Source organism: Salmo salar, chromosome ssa15 (genome assembly GCF_905237065.1).
Source record: "Salmo salar chromosome ssa15, Ssal_v3.1, whole genome shotgun sequence".
NCBI lineage: Eukaryota > Metazoa > Chordata > Actinopteri > Salmoniformes > Salmonidae > Salmo > Salmo salar.
This window is the reverse complement of record NC_059456.1, coordinates 3,488,830-3,507,032: the sequence shown is the minus strand read 5'-3', so window position 1 is coordinate 3,507,032 and position 18,203 is coordinate 3,488,830. Positions and strand designations below refer to the sequence as shown.

Genomic DNA, 18,203 nt, shown 5'->3' with positions numbered 1-18,203 from the left:
GGGGAGGAGGGCGAGAGAGAGAGGAGGAGGGGGAGAGAGAGAGAGGTGGGGGAGAGAGAGAGAGAGGGAGGTGGGGGAGAGAGGAGGGGACGAGAGAGAGAGAGGAGGAGAGAGAGAGAGAGAGGGGAGGAGAGAGAGAGGTGGGGGAGGAGGGGGGAGAGAGAGAGGGGGAGAGAGAGATAGGGGAGGAGGGAGAGAGAGAGAGATAGGGGAGGAGGGAGAGAGGGGAGGGACAGCGAGAGATGAGGGACGGCGAGAGAGGGGAGGGAGAGGAGGAGGAGAATGGAGAGAGAAAGGGATGGAGGTGGAAGAGAAAAGATCTGCATTTTTCAGGACCACCAGGCTTTGAGTTCTTTAAATTCACAAGTTCTCTCTCTATATATATATATATATACACCCACTGGTAGAGTCAGCTATGTCTTAAGTACCCACTCTACCCATTGGTAGAGTCAGCTATGTCTTAAGTATTCAAATAGGGTGCCGTTTGGGAATCTTCCTGGGATCCACACAGAACATGAAACATGACATAATATAGAACATTAATAGACAAGAACAGCTCAAGGACAAAACGACATGCATTTAAAAAAATATATATAAAAAAAAATCTGTGCATACACACAAACTACCTAGGTCAAATAGGGGTGAGGCGTTGTGCCATGAGGTGTTGCTTTATCTGTTTTTTGAAACCAGGTTTGCCTTTTATTTTAGCAATATGAGATGGAACAGAGTTCCATGCAATAATGGCTCTATATTATACTGTACACTTTTGAGAATTTGTTCTGGATTTGAGGACTGTGAAAAGACCCCTGGTGTCAGAGCTGTGTTAGTTGACTATGCAAACAATTTGGAATTTTCTACGCATACATTTTTCTTGTAAAAAGAAGAAGTGATGCAGTCAGTCTCTCCTCAACTCTCAGCCAAGAGAGACTGGCATGCATAGTATTAATATTAGCCCTCTGATTACAATGAAGATCAAGACGTGCTGCTCTGTTCTGGACCAGCTGCAGCTTAACTAGGTCTTTCTTTGCAGCACTGGACCCATGACTGGCTAATAATCAAGATTAGACAAAACTAGGGCCTGCAAAACTTGCTTTTTGGAGTGTGGTGTCAAAAAAGCAGAGCATCTCTTTATGACGGACACCTCTCTCCCCATCGTTACAACCATTGAATCTATATGTTTTGACCATGACAGTTTACAATCTAAGGTAACACCAAGGAATTTAGTCTCCTCAATGTGTTCAACAGCCACACCATTCACTAGTAGATTCAGCTGAGGTCTAGATCTTAGTGAATGATTTGTACCAAATACAATGCTCTTAGTTTTAGAGATATTCAGGACCAGTTTATTACTCGCCACCCATTCCAAAACAGACTTCAACTCTTTGTTAAGGGTTTTAGAGACTTCATTAGCTGTAGTTGCTGATGGGCATGTGGTTGAATCATCAGCATACATGGACACACATGCTTTTTTAATGCCAGGGGCAGGTCATTGGTAGAGGGCCTAGAGAGCTGCCCTGCGGTACACCACACTTTGCTTGACATTAGAGAAGCTTCCATTAAATAAATCCTTTTGAGTTCTATTAGATAGATATCTCTGAATCCACGAACACATGAGTTTACTCAACAACAGGTTATGGTCAATAATATCAAAGGCTGCACTGAAATCTAACAGAACAGCTCCCACAAACTTCTTATCACAATGTTTTTTTATTATCAATTTCTTTGTACCTTTAATCATGCTGACATCATTGGCCCCATCTCCTATGGCCAGAGTGACAGCCTGTTTGTATTTCTTGACCAGCTCAACCACCTGGGCTTTCTGTAATGGAGTCACTCTACAGCAGATCACTGTCTTACACAGACAGGCTGTACGCAGGAACAACAGCTCCATGCTACGCTCCAGGGCATAGGCCTGATGGGGAGAGAGAGGAGGTTAGATGGTAGGCCTGATGGGGGGGAGAGAGAGGAGGTTAGATGGTAGGCCTGATGGGGGGGAGAGAGGAGGTTAGATGGTAAGCCTGATGGGGGGAGAGAGAGGAGGTTAGATGGTAAGCCTGATGGGGGGAGAGAGAGGAGGTTAGATAGTAGGCCTGATGGGGGGAGAGAGAGGAGGTTAGATGGTAGGCCTGATGGGGGGGGGGTTAGATAGTAGGCCTGATGGGGGGGAGAGAGAGGAGGTTAGATGGTAAGCCTGATGGGGGGAGAGGTTGGATGGTAGGCCTGATGGGGGAGAGAGGAGGTTAGATGGTAGGCCTGATGGGGGGGGAGAGGAGGTTAGATGGTAGGCTTGATGGGGGGAGAGAGAGGAGGTTAGATGGTAAGCCTGATGGGGGGGAGAGAGGAGGTTAGATGGTAGGCCTGATGGGGGGGGGAGAGAGGAGGTTAGATGCTAGGCCTGATGGGGGGAGAGAGAGGAGGTTAGATAGTAGGCCTGATGGGGGGAGAGAGAGGAGGTTAGATTGTAGGCCTGATGGGGAGAGAGAGGGGGTTATATTGTAGGCCTGATGGGGAGAGAGAAGGGAGGTTTGAGGGTAGGCCTGACTAGAATAAAATAGAATAGGAAAGAAGGAAGGAAAGCCAGTGGTCTCTGGGACCTTGATTGAGAAAAACTGTTCTAAAGAAAGTTACCAATTTTGTGGATTAGTTGAAGCACCATAAAGTACCCACTGTCCCAGTAAATAACAGGAGAAACAGTACCATACAGCAGTGTCCTTGTAAATACCAGGAGAAACAGTACTGTAAAACTGTGTCTTAGTAAATACCAGGAGAAACAGTACTGTAAAACAGTGTCCTAGCAAATACAACGAGAAACAGTACTGTAAAACAGTGTCCTAGCAAATACCAGGAGAAACAGTACTGTAAAACCGTGTCTTAGTAAATACCAGGAGAAACACTACTGTAAAACAGTGTCCTAGCAAATACAACGAGAAACAGTACTGTAAAACAGTGTCCTAGCAAACACCAGGAGAAACAGTACTGTAAAACCGTGTCTTAGTAAATACCAGGAGAAACAGTACTGTAAAACAGTGTCCTAGCAAACACCAGGAGAAACAGTACTGTAAAACCGTGTCTTAGTAAATACCAGGAGAAACAGTACTGTAGCACAGTGTCCTAGCAAACACCAGGAGAAACATTACTGTAAAACAGTGTCTTAGTAAATACCAGGAGAAACAGTACTGTAAAACAGTGTCTTTGTGTGTCTCACCAGACTGTGTCCATTGATGACCAGCCCGTACTCCCCGTTCACCTCCTCGTCCCTGACCACCTTCGGCTTGTTGCCCAGAGTCCTCTCTGGCATGAAGATGGCCTCCTCCTCTGCACCTGGTTTCATGGTGCTCAATACATTCCTGGTTCAACACCAAAACAATTCCTGTCATCTCATACTATTCCATCATGTCTATGTTATCAACATGTGGTGGGCGATTCTGGTTCTAGAGAGCTACATTAATGACAGGTTTTGTTCCAATTCAACTATAGCACATCTGATTCAAATAATCAAATAATCAGTCTTCCAGGCCATGATTAGTTGAATAAGATGTATTAGTGCAGGGTTGGAGTAAATCCTGCACACAGGGTGTTAGCATTGTGGTCAGTGTGGGCAGGGTTATGTAGTTATGATGTCACTTCCTCTGACCTCAGTTCCTGTCTGACATCATCTGGGTTGTTGGCCGACACGATGAAGATGTCGTTCATCTCCTCACGCAGCATGTTGCACGAGTAGCCAATGTTCTCCGCCGTCTCTGTCACATGACAACACACAAAGTAATTGGTGGTGACAGACAGTGACGAGGACAGAGTTACATGTATAATGTTCGTGTTCCAGGCTGACTACAATGCAGTCGCCTGCTAGATCTCACATTGCGTGGATAGGTGTTTAACATAGTGTGACTGCAATGTAGTCGTCCTGGAACGCAACCATGGTTAGACCAGAATAGAGAGTTAGAGATAGATTTAAGATTAGAGGTCATGTTAGATCGATCATGTTAGATAGATCATGTTAGATAGGTAATGTTATATAGATAATGTTAGATAGGTAATGTTAGATAGATAATGTTAGAGGAAATGTTAGATAACGTTAGATAGATAATGTTATATAGATAATGTTAGCTAGATAATGTTAGATAGGTAATGTTATATAGATAACGTTAGATAGATAATGTTAGATAATGTTAGAGGAAATGTTAGATAAAGTTAGATGGATAATGTTAGATAGATAATGTTAGATAACGTTATATAGATAATGTTAGATAGATACTGTTAGATAATGTTAGATAGATAAGGTTTGATGAAAGGTTTGATAGATGATGTTAGATAAGGTTAGAGGAAATGTTAGATAATTTTAGATGGATAATGTTAGATAGATAATGTTAGATAACGTTATATAGATAATGTTAGATAGATACTGTTAGATAATGTTAGATAGATAAGGTTTGATGAAAGGTTTGAAAAAGTTGCTTGGTGACTAAACCTGTTTCGTTGATTGATTGGCTAACCCTGTATCTTTGATTGATTGATTGGCTAACCCTGTATCTTTGATTGATTGATTGACTAACCCTGTTTGTCGCCGGTGAGCACCCAGATCTTGATGTCAGCTTTGGCGAGCTGCTCGATGGTCTGTGGCACACCATCCTGGAGCTTATCCTCTATGGCTGTAGCTCCAAGCAACTACACACACACACGCGCACGCGCATGCACGCACGCACGCACGCACACACACACACACACACACACACACACACACACACACACACACACACACACACACACACACAGAGAAATTAAATCATTCCTACCACCAGGTCTTTATCAAAATGTAAAAACAAAAGCTGTTCCTGGTTCAGTGTTAAAGCCTTCCTACCACCAGGTCTTTCTCTATCTCCTCATAGAGCAGGTCTAGCTTGTCCTCTCGGTCCTCCAGGGCTGTGCTGGCCTCATGGTGGCACTGTTTCCACCTGCTAAAATACTCCTCATCCAAGTCCTTATAGGCCAAAGCCAAGGTCCGCAGGCCCTCACCAGCATACTCCTGCACGGACAGGACACACACACACACGTTGCATTTTTTTGTTTTTTTTACACTACGGGATTACATTTTTGACGTGATCCACCACCCTGACTACTGTGCTCTCGTTTCGCTTTATTTAACAGAATGTCAGGTTGGGAGATCAGGATGGTGAAAAGAGGATATTACCTTCTATAACAGATGCACGGGGAGGGAGAGAAACAGATAGGCATACAGACTAACACATGTACAGACATAAATACTCCCCCCACCCCTAACCTTAACCCCCCCACCACCCCCACATATGTTTACATTGCCAAATCCAGTGAAATAGATAATAAACTAAAGTGAAAAAATAACAGTAAACATTACAATCACAGAAGTTCCAAAGAATAAGGACATTTCAAATGTCATATTATGGCTGTTTAAATAAAAATATATATGGGTTGTATTTAAAATGGTGTTTGTTCTTCACTGGTTGCCCTTTTCTTGAGGCAACAGGTCACACATCTTGCTGCTGTGATTGCACACTGTGGTATTTCACCTAATAGATATGGGAGTATATCAAAATTGGATTTGTTTTCAAATTATTGTGGGTCTGTGAAATCTGAGGGAAATATGTGTCTCTAATATGGTCATACATTAGGCAAGAGGTTAGGAAATGCAGATCAGTTTGCACCTCATTTTGTGGGCAGTGTGCACATAGCCTGTCTTCTCTTGAGAACCAGGTCTGCCTACGGCGGTCTTTCTCAATAGCAAGGCTATGCTCACTGAGTCTGTACATAGTCAAAGCTTTCCTTCATTTTGGGTCAGTCACAGTGGTCAGATATTCTGCCACTGTGTACTCTCTGTTTAGGGACAAATAACATTCTAGTTTCCTCTGGTTTTTTTGTTAATTCTTTCCTATGTGTCAAGTAATTATCTTTTTGTTTTCTCGTGACTCTCTCTCTGTCTCTCACAGACTCTCTCTCAGACTCTCTCTCTGTCTCTCACAGACTCTCTCTCTCACACACACACACACACACACACTCTTACGTTGAGGTGTTCAGTGGTGACGTCCATCAGCTTGGTACAGGACTGGTGCAGCCTCTCATAGACCATAGTGTCTGCTCCTTTACAATACAGACACAGCTTCCCCTCTGGACTCCGCACTGTAGTACACACACACACACACACACACACACACACACACACACACACACACACACAGGCACGCACACACACCCTCCACACACACACACACACACACACACACACACACACACACACACACACACACACACACACACACACACACACACACACACACACACACACACACGCAGGCACGCACACACACCCTCCCCACACACACACACACACACACACACACACGCAGGCACGCACACACACCCTCCCCACACACACACACACACACACACACACACACACACACACACACACACACACACACACACACACACACACACACACACACACACACAAACAGTTAGGCTTCATCCCTTATAGACACAGTACAGTGAGAAAGAAGCTAAATCTCTCATGGTTTGTGTTTACCGATGACGGACATCCTCTTGCGGACATTGTTGAAGTCGAGGATGGCGAGTAGCTCGTAGCTGCGTTGTTTTCCCATCTCTACGATAGTGACGCTCTCTGGCGTGCGCGAGCGGAACACGAAGCCAAAGTTGCGCGCTGCGGTTACCAAAGCACCTTCGTCAGGTGACTGGGCCTGGTACAGCAACTCACCTGTACAGAGGGAGTGAGGTCATTTCCTGTTGTTAGAGGAAGTGGTCGTAGCTATCGTTATCTCTTTTTGTTGCATACATACATGAATATGGATAAACATGCAGTCTTCCCTTTCTGACACAATTTCATAATCTCACCAATCTCAACAAGCAAAAACAAACATGCTCCTCACTTTCACAAACACTCTCTCTCTCTATCCCTACCCCATCTCTCTCCTCACCCTCCTCTCTCTCCCTCCCTCCCTCCTCATCCTCTCCCCTCCCTCCCCCTTGCTCTCTCTCCATCTCTCCCTCTCCTCTCCCCCTCCTTCTCCTCTCCTCTACCCCCCTTCCCTCCCTCCCTCCCTCCCTCTCTCCTCTCCTCCCTCTCCTCCCTCTCCTCACCCTCTGTCTTCTCCTCAGCCATAACAGTGTGACAGAGGGCCAGTGTTCTGAAGAAGGAGTGGACCTCCACATTCTCCAGCTTCACAGCCTCCACCAGGGAGTGGTCATGGAAGGAGAATTGATGGTCAGCAAGAGGGTTGAAGGACCAGTCCACTGTCTCCGTGTGCTCGTTGATCTCCAATCTCTGGCCAGTGTAGTCAAATACATCTCCTGGAGAACAGAATAGAGACTTGATGAGTTCATATGGGATTCTTCACAATGGAGGAGGGATTCATACGAACCTGTTATTGTGTGTGTGTGTTCATGTGTGTGCGACATGCATGTGTGTTTCAGTATCCATACACACTTCCTTGCCTGCCAATGTATCATCTGAACCTCACCGTAGTCCTTCCTAGTCACCATCTGTACCTCACCGTAGCGCTTCCTAGTTACCATCTGAACCTCACCGTTGCCCTTCCTAGTTACCATCTGAACCTCACCGTAGCCCTTCCTGGTTACCATCTGAACCTCACCGTAGCTCTTCCTAGTTACCATCTGAACCTCACCGTAGCCCTTCCTGGTTACCATCTGAACCTCACCGTAGCCCTTCCTGGTTACCATCTGAACCTCACCGTAGCCCTTCCTGGTTACCATCTGTACCTCACCGTAGCCCTTCCTAGTTACCATCTGAACCTCACCGTAGCCCTTCCTGGTTACCATCTGAACCTCACCGTAGCCCTCCCTGGTTACCATCTGTACCTCACCGTAGCCCTTCCTGGTTACCATCTGAACCTCACCGTAGCCCTTCCTAGTTACCATCTGAACCTCACCGTAGCCCTTCCTGGTTACCATCTGAACCTCACCGTAGCCCTTCCTGGTTACCATCTGAACCTCACCGTAGCCCTTCCTTGTTACCATCTGAACCTCACCGTAGCCCTTCCTTGTTACCATCTGAACCTCACCGTAGCACTTCCTAGTTACCATCTGAACCTCACCGTAGCCCTTCCTGGTTACCATCTGAACCTCACCGTAGCCCTTCCTAGTTACCATCTGAACCTCACCGTAGCACTTCCTAGTTACCATCTGAACCTCACCGTAGCCCTTCCTGGTTACCATCTGAACCTCACCGTAGCCCTTCCTGGTTACCATCTGAACCTCACCGTAGCCCTTCCTAGTTACCATCTGAACCTCACCGTAGCACTTCCTAGTTACCATCTGAACCTCACCGTAGCCCTTCCTAGTTACCATCTGAACCTCACCGTAGCACTTCCTAGTAACCATCTGAACCTCACCGTAGCCCTTCCTAGTTACCATCTGAACCTCAACGTAGCACTTCCTAGTAACCATCTGAACCTCACCGTAGCCCTTCCTAGTTACCATCTGAACCTCACCGTAGCCCTTCCTGGTTACCATCTGAACCTCACCGTAGCACTTCCTAGTTACCATCTGAACCTCACCGTAGCCCTTCCTGGTTACCATCTGAACCTCACCGTAGCCCTTCCTAGTTATCATCTGAACCTCACCGTAGCCCTTCCTGGTTACCATCTGAACCTCACCGTAGCCCTTCCTGGTTACCATCTGAACCTCACCGTAGCCCTTCCTTGTTACCATCTGAACCTCACCGTAGCACTTCCTGGTTACCATCTGAACCTCACCGTAGCCCTTCCTGGTTACCATCTGAACCTCACCGTAGCCCTTCCTGGTTACCATCTGAACCTCACCGTAGCCCTTCCTGGTTACCATCTGAACCTCACCGTAGCACTTCCTAGTTACCATCTGAACCTCACCGTAGCCCTTCCTTGTTACCATCTGAACCTCACCGTAGCACTTCCTAGTTACCATCTGAACCTCACCGTAGCCCTTCCTTGTTACCATCTGAACCTCACCGTAGCCCTTCCTGGTTACCATCTGAACCTCACCGTAGCCCTTCCTGGTTACCATCTGAACCTCACCGTAGCCCTTCCTGGTTACCATCTGAACCTCACCGTAGCCCTTCCTTGTTACCATCTGAACCTCACCGTAGCACTTCCTAGTTACCATCTGAACCTCACCGTAGCCCTTCCTGGTTACCATCTGAACCTCACCGTAGCCCTTCCTTGTTACCATCTGAACCTCACCGTAGCACTTCCTAGTTACCATCTGAACCTCACCGTAGCCCTTCCTGGTTACCATCTGAACCTCACCGTAGCCCTTCCTAGTTATCATCTGAACCTCACCGTAGCACTTCCTGGTTACCATCTGAACCTCACCGTAGCCCTTCCTGGTTACCATCTGAACCTCACCGTAGCCCTTCCTAGTTATCATCTGAACCTCACCGTAGCACTTCCCGTTGATAGAACACTTGTTGAAGATCATGATGTTCTGAGTGAGTGTTCCGGTCTTGTCAGAGAAGACGTATTTGATCTGACCCAGCTCCTCGTTCAGCGTGGTGGTCCGGGCCTTGGCCGGGGTGTCACTACGGGCATGGTACATCTTCCTGTCCCAGTCGATGTAGAAACTGTTGCCCAGACGGATGACCTCCACACTGCAACACACATACAGGAATAATTCATTACATTACATACAGTAGAAACTTAGCGCAGACATGTATCTGCAAGGTACAGTATCTCGAATAGGCAGAAATACAGAAATACAAAAACAGACTCTCTCTCTCTCACCTGACATAGAGGGAGATGGGTACGACGGTGTTGAGGATGATAACGTAGGACCAGAAGGTGAGGAAGGAGGAGAAGGGAGTGTCGACACCGTCCTGTCTGGGCAGGAAGGCCGTGAACTCTGACCCCCAGCGTTGCTCCCAGATCCGGTTGCCGATGGCCAGGATCGTGCACATGAATGCCAGGAAGCCAAAGATCTGACGGGGGAAAGAGGGGTCAATAGGTCAAGAGGTCAACGGGTGAGAAGAGAGATGTAAATGCTGACAGAATCTATAGATAATTAAACTGAACCCAGTGTAATCGATAAAATACCATATTGGAAATGAGAGATGTCCAGTGAATGTTAAAATTAAGATCTTAACTCCCATTAAACACCATCTATATCAGATCTATTCATTGACAGATAAAACCCACAACAGTCTAACTGCTGGACTCACACAGAGGACGAGCTCGTTCATCAGGCGGTCGATGCTGGTCCTCTTGAACGTCGTCTTCCCACAGTTCTGCATCAGCTTAGTCTCTGGACCTGGACCACAACCGGACCACAGGGTTAGTATTAAATAAGAATTTAGAAGAAAACTAAACAGATGATAATTGACATTTCCTCATTGTTTAGAAGAATAGCTTTTAATAAAGGTTAGAAGCAAGATGTCCATTTGGTCAGTCAGTGTTAGGTATTCCCAGTTGAGGTTTATTATCTATACTGGCCAGCAGAGGGCGGGGTTAACTAACCTGTGAACCAGCACCAGTCTTTACCTCTGCAATCATTTCATGGTAAAGTCTACACCTGTTGTATTCAGTGAATGTGACAAATACAAGTTGATTGGATTTGACCCTTATACTATCACCTTCCAAACAGCACCAGGTCCTGACCTCTAACCTCTCAGTTCCGAACAGCACCAGTCCTGACCTTTAACCTCTCAGTTCCGAACAGCACCAGTCCTGACCTTTAACCTCTCAGTTCCGAACAGCACCAGTCCTGACCTTTAACCTCTCAGTTCCGAACAGCACCAGTCCTGACCTTTAACCTCTCACCTTCCAAACAGCACCAGGTCCTGACCTCTAACCTCTCACCTCTGAACAGCATCAGTCCTGACCTTTAACCTCTCACCTCTGAACAGCACCAGTCCTGACCTCTAACCTCTCACCCTCCAAACAGCACCAGGCCATGACCTCTTACCTCTCACCTTCCAAACAGCACCAGTCCTGACCTTTAACCTCTCACCTCCGAACAGCACCAGTCCTGACCTTTAACCTCTCACCTCCGAACAGCACCAGTCCTGACCTCTAACCTCTCACCTCCGAACAGCACCAGTCCTGACCTTTAACCTCTCACCTCCGAACAGCACCAGTCCTGACCTCTAACCTCTCACCTCTGAACAGTACCAGTCCTGACCTTTAACCTCTCACCTCTGAACAGCACCAGTCCTGACCTCTAACCTCTCACCCTCCAAACAGCACCAGGTCGTGACCTCTTACCTCTCACCTTCCAAACAGCACCAGTCCTGACCTTTAACCTCTCAGTTCCGAACAGCACCAGTCCTGACCTCTAACCTCTCACCTCCGAACAGCACCAGTCCGAAGCACCACTCTGTGTTCCTGAGGGTGCAGCCCCTCAGCAGGATCTTGTTGTTGTCCAGTGAATATTTCTGACCAGCGTTAGTCAACGTTCCTGTGAAACGGTCCAGCCGGTTGTTGGGGGGCTCACAGCGCACCTCCCCTGGACAGGGTTAGGAGAGGATGAGACACAGGGTTAGGAGGAGAGGGTGAGAGACAGGGTTAGGAGGAGAGGATGAGACACAGGGTTAGGAGAGGATGAGACACAGGGTTAGGAGGAGAGGATGAGACACAGGGTTAGGAGAGGATGAGACACAGGGTTAGGAGGAGAGGATGAGACAGGGTTAGGAGGAGAGGATGAGACAGGGAGAGGATGAGACACAGAGTTAGGAGGAGAGGATGAGAGACAGGGTTAGGAGAGGATGAGACACAGGGTAAGGAGGAGAGGATGAGACAGGGTTAGGAGGAGAGGATGAGACACAGGGTTAGGAGGAGAGGATGAGACAGGGTTAGGAGGAGAGGATGAGACACAGGGTTAGGAGGAGAGGATGAGACACAGGGTTAGGAGGAGAGGATGAGACACAGGGTTAGGAGGAGAGGATGAGACAGGGTTAGGAGGAGAGGATGAGACAGGGTTAGGAGGAGAGGATGAGACAGGGAGAGGATGAGACACAGAGTTAGGAGGAGAGGATGAGACAGGGTTAAGAGGAGAGGATGAGACAGGGTTAGGAGGAGAGGATGAGACAGGGTTAGGAGGAGAGGATGAGACAGGGAGAGGATGAGACACAGAGTTAGGAGGAGAGGATGAGAGACAGAGTTAGGAGAGGATGAGACACAGGGTTAGGAGGAGAGGATGATACAGGGTTAGGAGGAGAGGATGAGACAGGGTTAGGAGGAGAGGATGAGACAGGGAGAGGATGAGACACAGAGTTAGGAGGAGAGGATGAGACACAGGGTTAGGAGGAGAGGATGAGACACAGGGTTAGGAGGAGAGGATGAGACAGGGTTAAGAGGAGAGGATGAGACAGGGTTAGGAGGAGAGGATGAGACAGGGTTAGGAGGAGAGGATGAGACAGGGAGAGGATGAGACACAGAGTTAGGAGGAGAGGATGAGAGACAGAGTTAGGAGAGGATGAGACACAGGGTTAGGAGGAGAGGATGAGACAGGGTTAGGAGGAGAGGATGAGACAGGGTTAGGAGGAGAGGATGAGACACAGGGTTAGGAGGAGAGGATGAGACACAGAGTTAGGAGGAGAGGATGAGACAGGGTTAGGAGGAGAGGATGAGACACAGGGTTAGGAGGAGAGGGTGAGAGACAGGGTTAGGAGGAGAGGATGAGACACAGGGTTAGGAGAGGATGAGACACAGGGTTAGGAGGAGAGGATGAGACACAGGGTTAGGAGGAGAGGATGAGACACAGGGTTAGGAGGAGAGGATGAGACACAGGGTTAGGAGGAGAGGATGAGACACAGGGTTAGGAGGAGAGGATGAGACACAGAGTTAGGAGGAGAGGATGAGAGACAGGGTTAGGAGAGGATGAGACAGGGTTAGGAGGAGAGGATGAGACAGGGTTAGGAGGAGAGGATGAGACACAGGGTAAGGAGGAGAGGATGAGACACAGGGTTAGGAGGAGAGGATGAGACACAGGGTAAGGAGGAGAGGATGAGACAGGGTTAGGAGGAGAGGATGAGACACAGGGTTAGGAGGAGAGGATGAGACAGGGTTAGGAGGAGAGGATGAGACAGGGTTAGGAAGAGAGGATTAGACAGAGTAAGGAGGAGAGAAGAGTGGGTATTCATATGGTTAAAACATAATTAATTTACTAGAGCACTGAACCACACCTGATTGAAATATGCTGCTGAAACTGTGTTTTTCTCTGGCAATTGGCTTTATGCTTTTGTGATCATTATGGCATGGCTACAAAGCAGGAGCAGTATGACTTTTTCACTAGACACTGATCAAAAGGTCAGTTTATGCATTTCCCCCTTAATGGTTAATATTAGGATTTGGCTGATCCTGGATCTGGATCTAAGGGAAACTTCTACTCGGAGATACTACGTAGAAAGTGTCTAACCAACCCTCTGAGTGTAACTCACCATTGAAGGCAGCCAGGCTCTGGATGTTGTCTCCCATGTCTCCTGTTACTGTCAGAGCCTGCTTCACCTTTAGATTGGTCTCTCTGAGAGGTGGAGGAGAGAGGAGGAGGAGGAGGAGAAAGAGGAGAAGGGGAGAAGAGGAAGAGGAGAAGAAGGGCAGAGGAGGAGGAGGAACAGGAGGAGGAGCAGGGAGGGAGAGAAGGTATGAGGAGTATGAATAGACATAAGCTTTGTACAGTAGATGGACAAGTAAACTGAAACACACACACACACACACACACACACACACACACACACACACACACACACACACACACACACACACACACACACACACACACACACACACACACACACACACACACACACACACACACACACACACACACACACACTGACCCGTCCAGTTCAGCAGTCTCTATGTAGACCAGGTTGAGAGGTTCACTACTAGAGAGCAGCAACAGGTCTGCCTGAAATCACACAGAGATTCACAGAATCAGATTCACTGACTATCAAATACACTGAATATAGGCACCAGATTCACACCCAGTCTATCAGGATGGTTTCCTGTGCCAACTGTTAAAATAGACTAACAGTGAGGTACAGTATGTTCCAGGGCTGAATCAGTATGCTTTAAGGAACTGACAGTTAGGTGGGTTCAGTGTTCTGTTCTCACCGTAACAAACTGGTTGTTTTCCAGTTTGATGATGTCGCCCACCTGAACGGCCATCCATTTTTCACTCCGTAGTCTAGAGAGACAAATATGGAGAAGGAGAGGGAGAGAGGGGGAGAGAGTGTGGTGGGGAGAGAGAGAGAGCGAGAGAGAGAGAGAGAGAGAGAGAGAGAGAGAGAGAGAGAGAGAGAGAGAGAGAGAGAGAGAGAGAGAGAGAGAGAGAGAGAGAGAGAGAGAGAGAGAGAGAGAGAGAGAGAGAGAGAGAGAGAGAGAGAAAGAGTGTATGTTGGGGAGGTAGAGAGAGAATGTGGTGGGGGAGGGAGAGAGAAAGAGAGAGAGTGGATGGAGAGAGAGAGCGTGGTGAGGGAGAGGGAGAGAGAGCGAGTGCGTGGTGAGGGAGATGGAGAGAGAGACAGAGAGAGAGTGGAGAGGGAGGGAGGGAGGGAGGGAGGGAGGGAGGGAGGGAGGGAGGGAGGGAGGGAGGGAGGGAGGGAGGGAGGGAGGGAGGGAGGGAGGGAGGGAAAGTGAGAGAGTATTGTGAGTAGACATTAGGGATTCTCTGTTGTTTGGGGACAGTCAGGAGGAAATAGAAGACTAAATATAGCCATAAGGGTCAGTGTGTTCACTGTATACTGTATTTTCCTTTGAACCACTGTCTGTTAGTGTCTTTGAGTCAGGAGTCACATCAACAGGAAGAAAACAAGCACTTCCTGTTGTCCTGCAGCTGCTTCCTATTGCCCCCGAGAAAAGAGGACACGGTGCCTTACTGTCCCTGCCTTACGAAACACACATTTGTTGTGGAAATGGATTTGTGTGGAGGACAGTGGAGAGAGTAGGATGGGGACAGAGAGCAGGGAGGGCCAAACAATATCTGACCACACACACACAAACCAGTGCGCCATTATAAGTTGTGTTTATAATGAAACCAATAGTAGATCTGATGAACGTACTCTCCATCCATGAGCACTGTGACCTTCCTGTTGTTCACCTGGTTGTCACTCCTGTGTCGATTCTGGTAAAACAGAGGATAATAAGACATTAGTTTCTTACCTCAAGGGTTGTTTCCTGGTTAAATCCTGTTTAAATGGGACTGGTGAATGGAGTTAATCATTACAAGACATCTTTATTCTTTGTATGTATTGACTGAGGGGATTTCTTCAGGTCAGAGGTTGTGTAAATGTTTGGTTTCGGTCTGGAGTCTCACAAGACCACCCAAAACTCTGACTTCCCGCCACTGCGTCGCCAAAGATGGGCACCATCTCCTCACCAAGAGCCAATCATGATACGCCAAATACGATGACCTCACTAAAGCTGTCACTGGGCCGTGAAGGCAGAAAGGTCTGTTTCGACGTCCCAAATGGCACATTATTCCCTATATAGTGCACTACCTTTTTACCAGAGTCTATGGGTCCTGGTCTAAAGTCGTGCACTACAGCCCCATTGGTCCAGGTCTAAAGTAGTGCATTACAGCCCTATTGGCCCTGGTCTAAAGTAGTGCACTGCAGCCCTATTGGTTCTGGTCTAAAGTAGTGCACTACATAGGGAATAGGGTGCCATTTGGGACATGACCTGTGTCTCCACCTGACCTAACAAACAGACCCTTGTTCTGCTACTGAGGTTAACGTGTATCCACGTGAGATCACATTTCCCAGACCGGTTCAGTATCAGGTTGCCAAATTCACTCCACAGTCAGTAAAGTAGCAGTAGTCTTTGTTTAACTTGACAGCTGGAACTGAAAGTCATTTTCCTTTTATTGTTTCGGTATTGAAACTAAATTCCTGCTTGATTCAGGAAGTAGTGAAAAAACAAGCCCATGAAAACACGTCAGAGAGGGTACAGCCAAGTACACCACCACTATACAATAGTCAGGTAAGGTAAGCAGGTTAAAGGTCACACGACTGAATCGGTAGAGAGAGAGAGGTAAAGATGAAAAGGAAAAACTAAGAAGATATCTGCTTGGAATAGTGAAGGGCTGAGCAGCAGTAAGATGTGAAAGGTAAGGAGGGTTGGGCAAGGCCCAAATGCAGGATTCTCCTATATGTATACTCACTATGTCATCGGTAGCATCTTTAGCAGCAGTCACAGACAGCACCAGTACCAGAGGGACTACGGTCGTGAACCAGGACAGAGAGGAGATGGCAGGAATCACCTACCGCAACACAACAATCAACAAACACTCAGTTAACATTTATACAACATCTACACAACATTTCACATTAATACAACAGACAACCCCCAGAATAGGGAGGAGGAGGTGGTCATACAATTAAGAACTAGAATGGTCATGAACCTTCTAATGATGGTATAAAGGGGCGGCAGCGTAGCCTAGTGGTTAGAGCGTTGGACTAGTAACCGAACGGTTGCAAGATCGAATCCCCGAGCTGACAAGGTCAAAATCTGTTGTTCTGCCCCCTGAACAAGGCACTTAACCCCCTGTTCCCTAGTAGGCTGTCATTGTAAATAAGAAGTTGTTCTTAACTGACTTGCCTAGTTAACAAAGGTTAAATTTTAAAAAAAGGTCAGCCATTTTGGTCATGAAGTTGGTCAACCATGGTTTGACCAATTACCCTGATAAGATCTTGTGTAAAATAATGAATTTGAAGAATTGATCTTCCCTGTATGTTTGTTAGCTAGCTAGCCAGACAGTTTTACATTTACATTTTTACATTTTAGTCATTTAGCAGACGCTCTTATCCAGAGCGACTTACAGTAGTGAATGCATACATTTCATTTCATGCATTTTTTGTACTGGCCCCCCGTGGGAATCAATTCCACAACCCTGGCGTTGCACACACCATGCTGGCGTTGCAAACACCATGCTCTACCAACTGAGCCACAGGGAAGGCTAGAGGTTTTAGAGGAATGATTCCATCATTTGTTCCAAATTAACTGCCAATATTCCAACATTCCATTCAAACAATGTAGTCAATCCACAGCCATCAGACATCAGTCGATGATAGGACTTAGACAAGTTGTAATGCAACAAGTACTCATATCGTATCATATAATATCCCTCACAGCTTTCCAAGAAAACAAAAAATTTAGACATTTATGGTCTGTGTACATATATTTTAGAGGCTATTTTTATAGAACGTTTGTATAAAACCTGCTTAAACTCCATTTATAATTATATGGCAAAATTTTAAGTTGACAATACATCTAATACACAATATCTGATATCACAACTTGTATTTTCCTGCACAAGTCAAATCAGGAATCTGCCTCTACTGCAATTCATTCCAATTAGACTGGTTTGGATTTCTCCCTGACCAATATGGCTGACATTGTCATCGCATTCTGAAACTTCAAATCAAATTATTTTGGGGTCACATACACGTGTTTAGCAGATGTTATTGCAGGTGTAGCGACATGCTTGTGTTTCTAACTCCGGCAGTGCAGTAATATCTAACAAGTAATATCTAACAATTTCACAAAATATTAAACCAATACACACAAATCTAAGTAAAGTAATGGAATTAAGAATATATATGGACAAGCAATGTCAGAGCAGCATAGAGGATCTGCTCTCTACTGGTCTCCATAGCTATTTCTACTGTACATACTTTATGCTGTGATGAGATCTCTCTACATCAGGTATTTTTTATTTTTTATTTAATTTAATTTCACCTGTATTTAACTTGGCAAGTCAGTTAATAAAAAATTATTATTTACAATGACAGCCTACTCAGGCCAAACCTTGACGATGCTGGGCCAATTTTGCGCCACCCTATGGGACTCCCAATCACGGCCAGTTGTGATACAGCCTGGAATCAAACCAGGGTCTGTCATGACACGTCTGAGGCACTGAGATGCAGTGCCTTAGACAGCTGCGCCATTCTGGAGCCAGGTATGTTTTGTGTTGTTTGTAAACCTCTATACAACAATGAGCTAAGTTGCAAAGAGTCAACTTCCACTCTCTCTTCCTCACTTCCTCAATCAATGCACTTCACTCAGTCATATCCTGTTTTCTTACTGGACTGATTGTAGCTTTACTGTGGAAATCATAGCCATCTCCTCCAACAAGGTCTGGCTCCAGCAGATACTGTACCTTCTCAGGACACAGACTCTGTGAGACATTCGAGCTCAGACAGGTCTAATGGTGTCTGCCTCCAGCAG

The 18,203-nt window shown here is 46.6% G+C and overlaps 1 protein-coding gene across 2 annotated transcripts in view; it reads right to left on the bottom strand.

Moving 5' to 3' along the window:
• Positions 1-18,203, bottom strand: part of LOC106570854 (phospholipid-transporting ATPase ID) — a 42,606-nt gene that overhangs the window by 6,518 nt on the left and 17,885 nt on the right. For both annotated transcript variants that reach the window (XM_014143423.2, XM_045695365.1), the window contains 17 exons: positions 16,138-16,236; positions 15,038-15,099; positions 14,091-14,163; positions 13,814-13,884; positions 13,415-13,497; positions 11,323-11,481; positions 10,199-10,287; positions 9,765-9,958; positions 9,423-9,631; positions 7,129-7,338; positions 6,557-6,745; positions 6,035-6,150; positions 4,859-5,023; positions 4,554-4,665; positions 3,635-3,740; positions 3,206-3,347; positions 1,729-1,912 (listed from right to left, as the gene is read on the bottom strand). In XM_014143423.2, the coding sequence (XP_013998898.1) occupies positions 1,729-1,912; positions 3,206-3,347; positions 3,635-3,740; positions 4,554-4,665; positions 4,859-5,023; positions 6,035-6,150; positions 6,557-6,745; positions 7,129-7,338; positions 9,423-9,631; positions 9,765-9,958; positions 10,199-10,287; positions 11,323-11,481; positions 13,415-13,497; positions 13,814-13,884; positions 14,091-14,163; positions 15,038-15,099; positions 16,138-16,236 (2,263 nt within the window). The remainder of the gene's footprint in view (positions 1-1,728; positions 1,913-3,205; positions 3,348-3,634; positions 3,741-4,553; positions 4,666-4,858; positions 5,024-6,034; positions 6,151-6,556; positions 6,746-7,128; positions 7,339-9,422; positions 9,632-9,764; positions 9,959-10,198; positions 10,288-11,322; positions 11,482-13,414; positions 13,498-13,813; positions 13,885-14,090; positions 14,164-15,037; positions 15,100-16,137; positions 16,237-18,203) is intronic.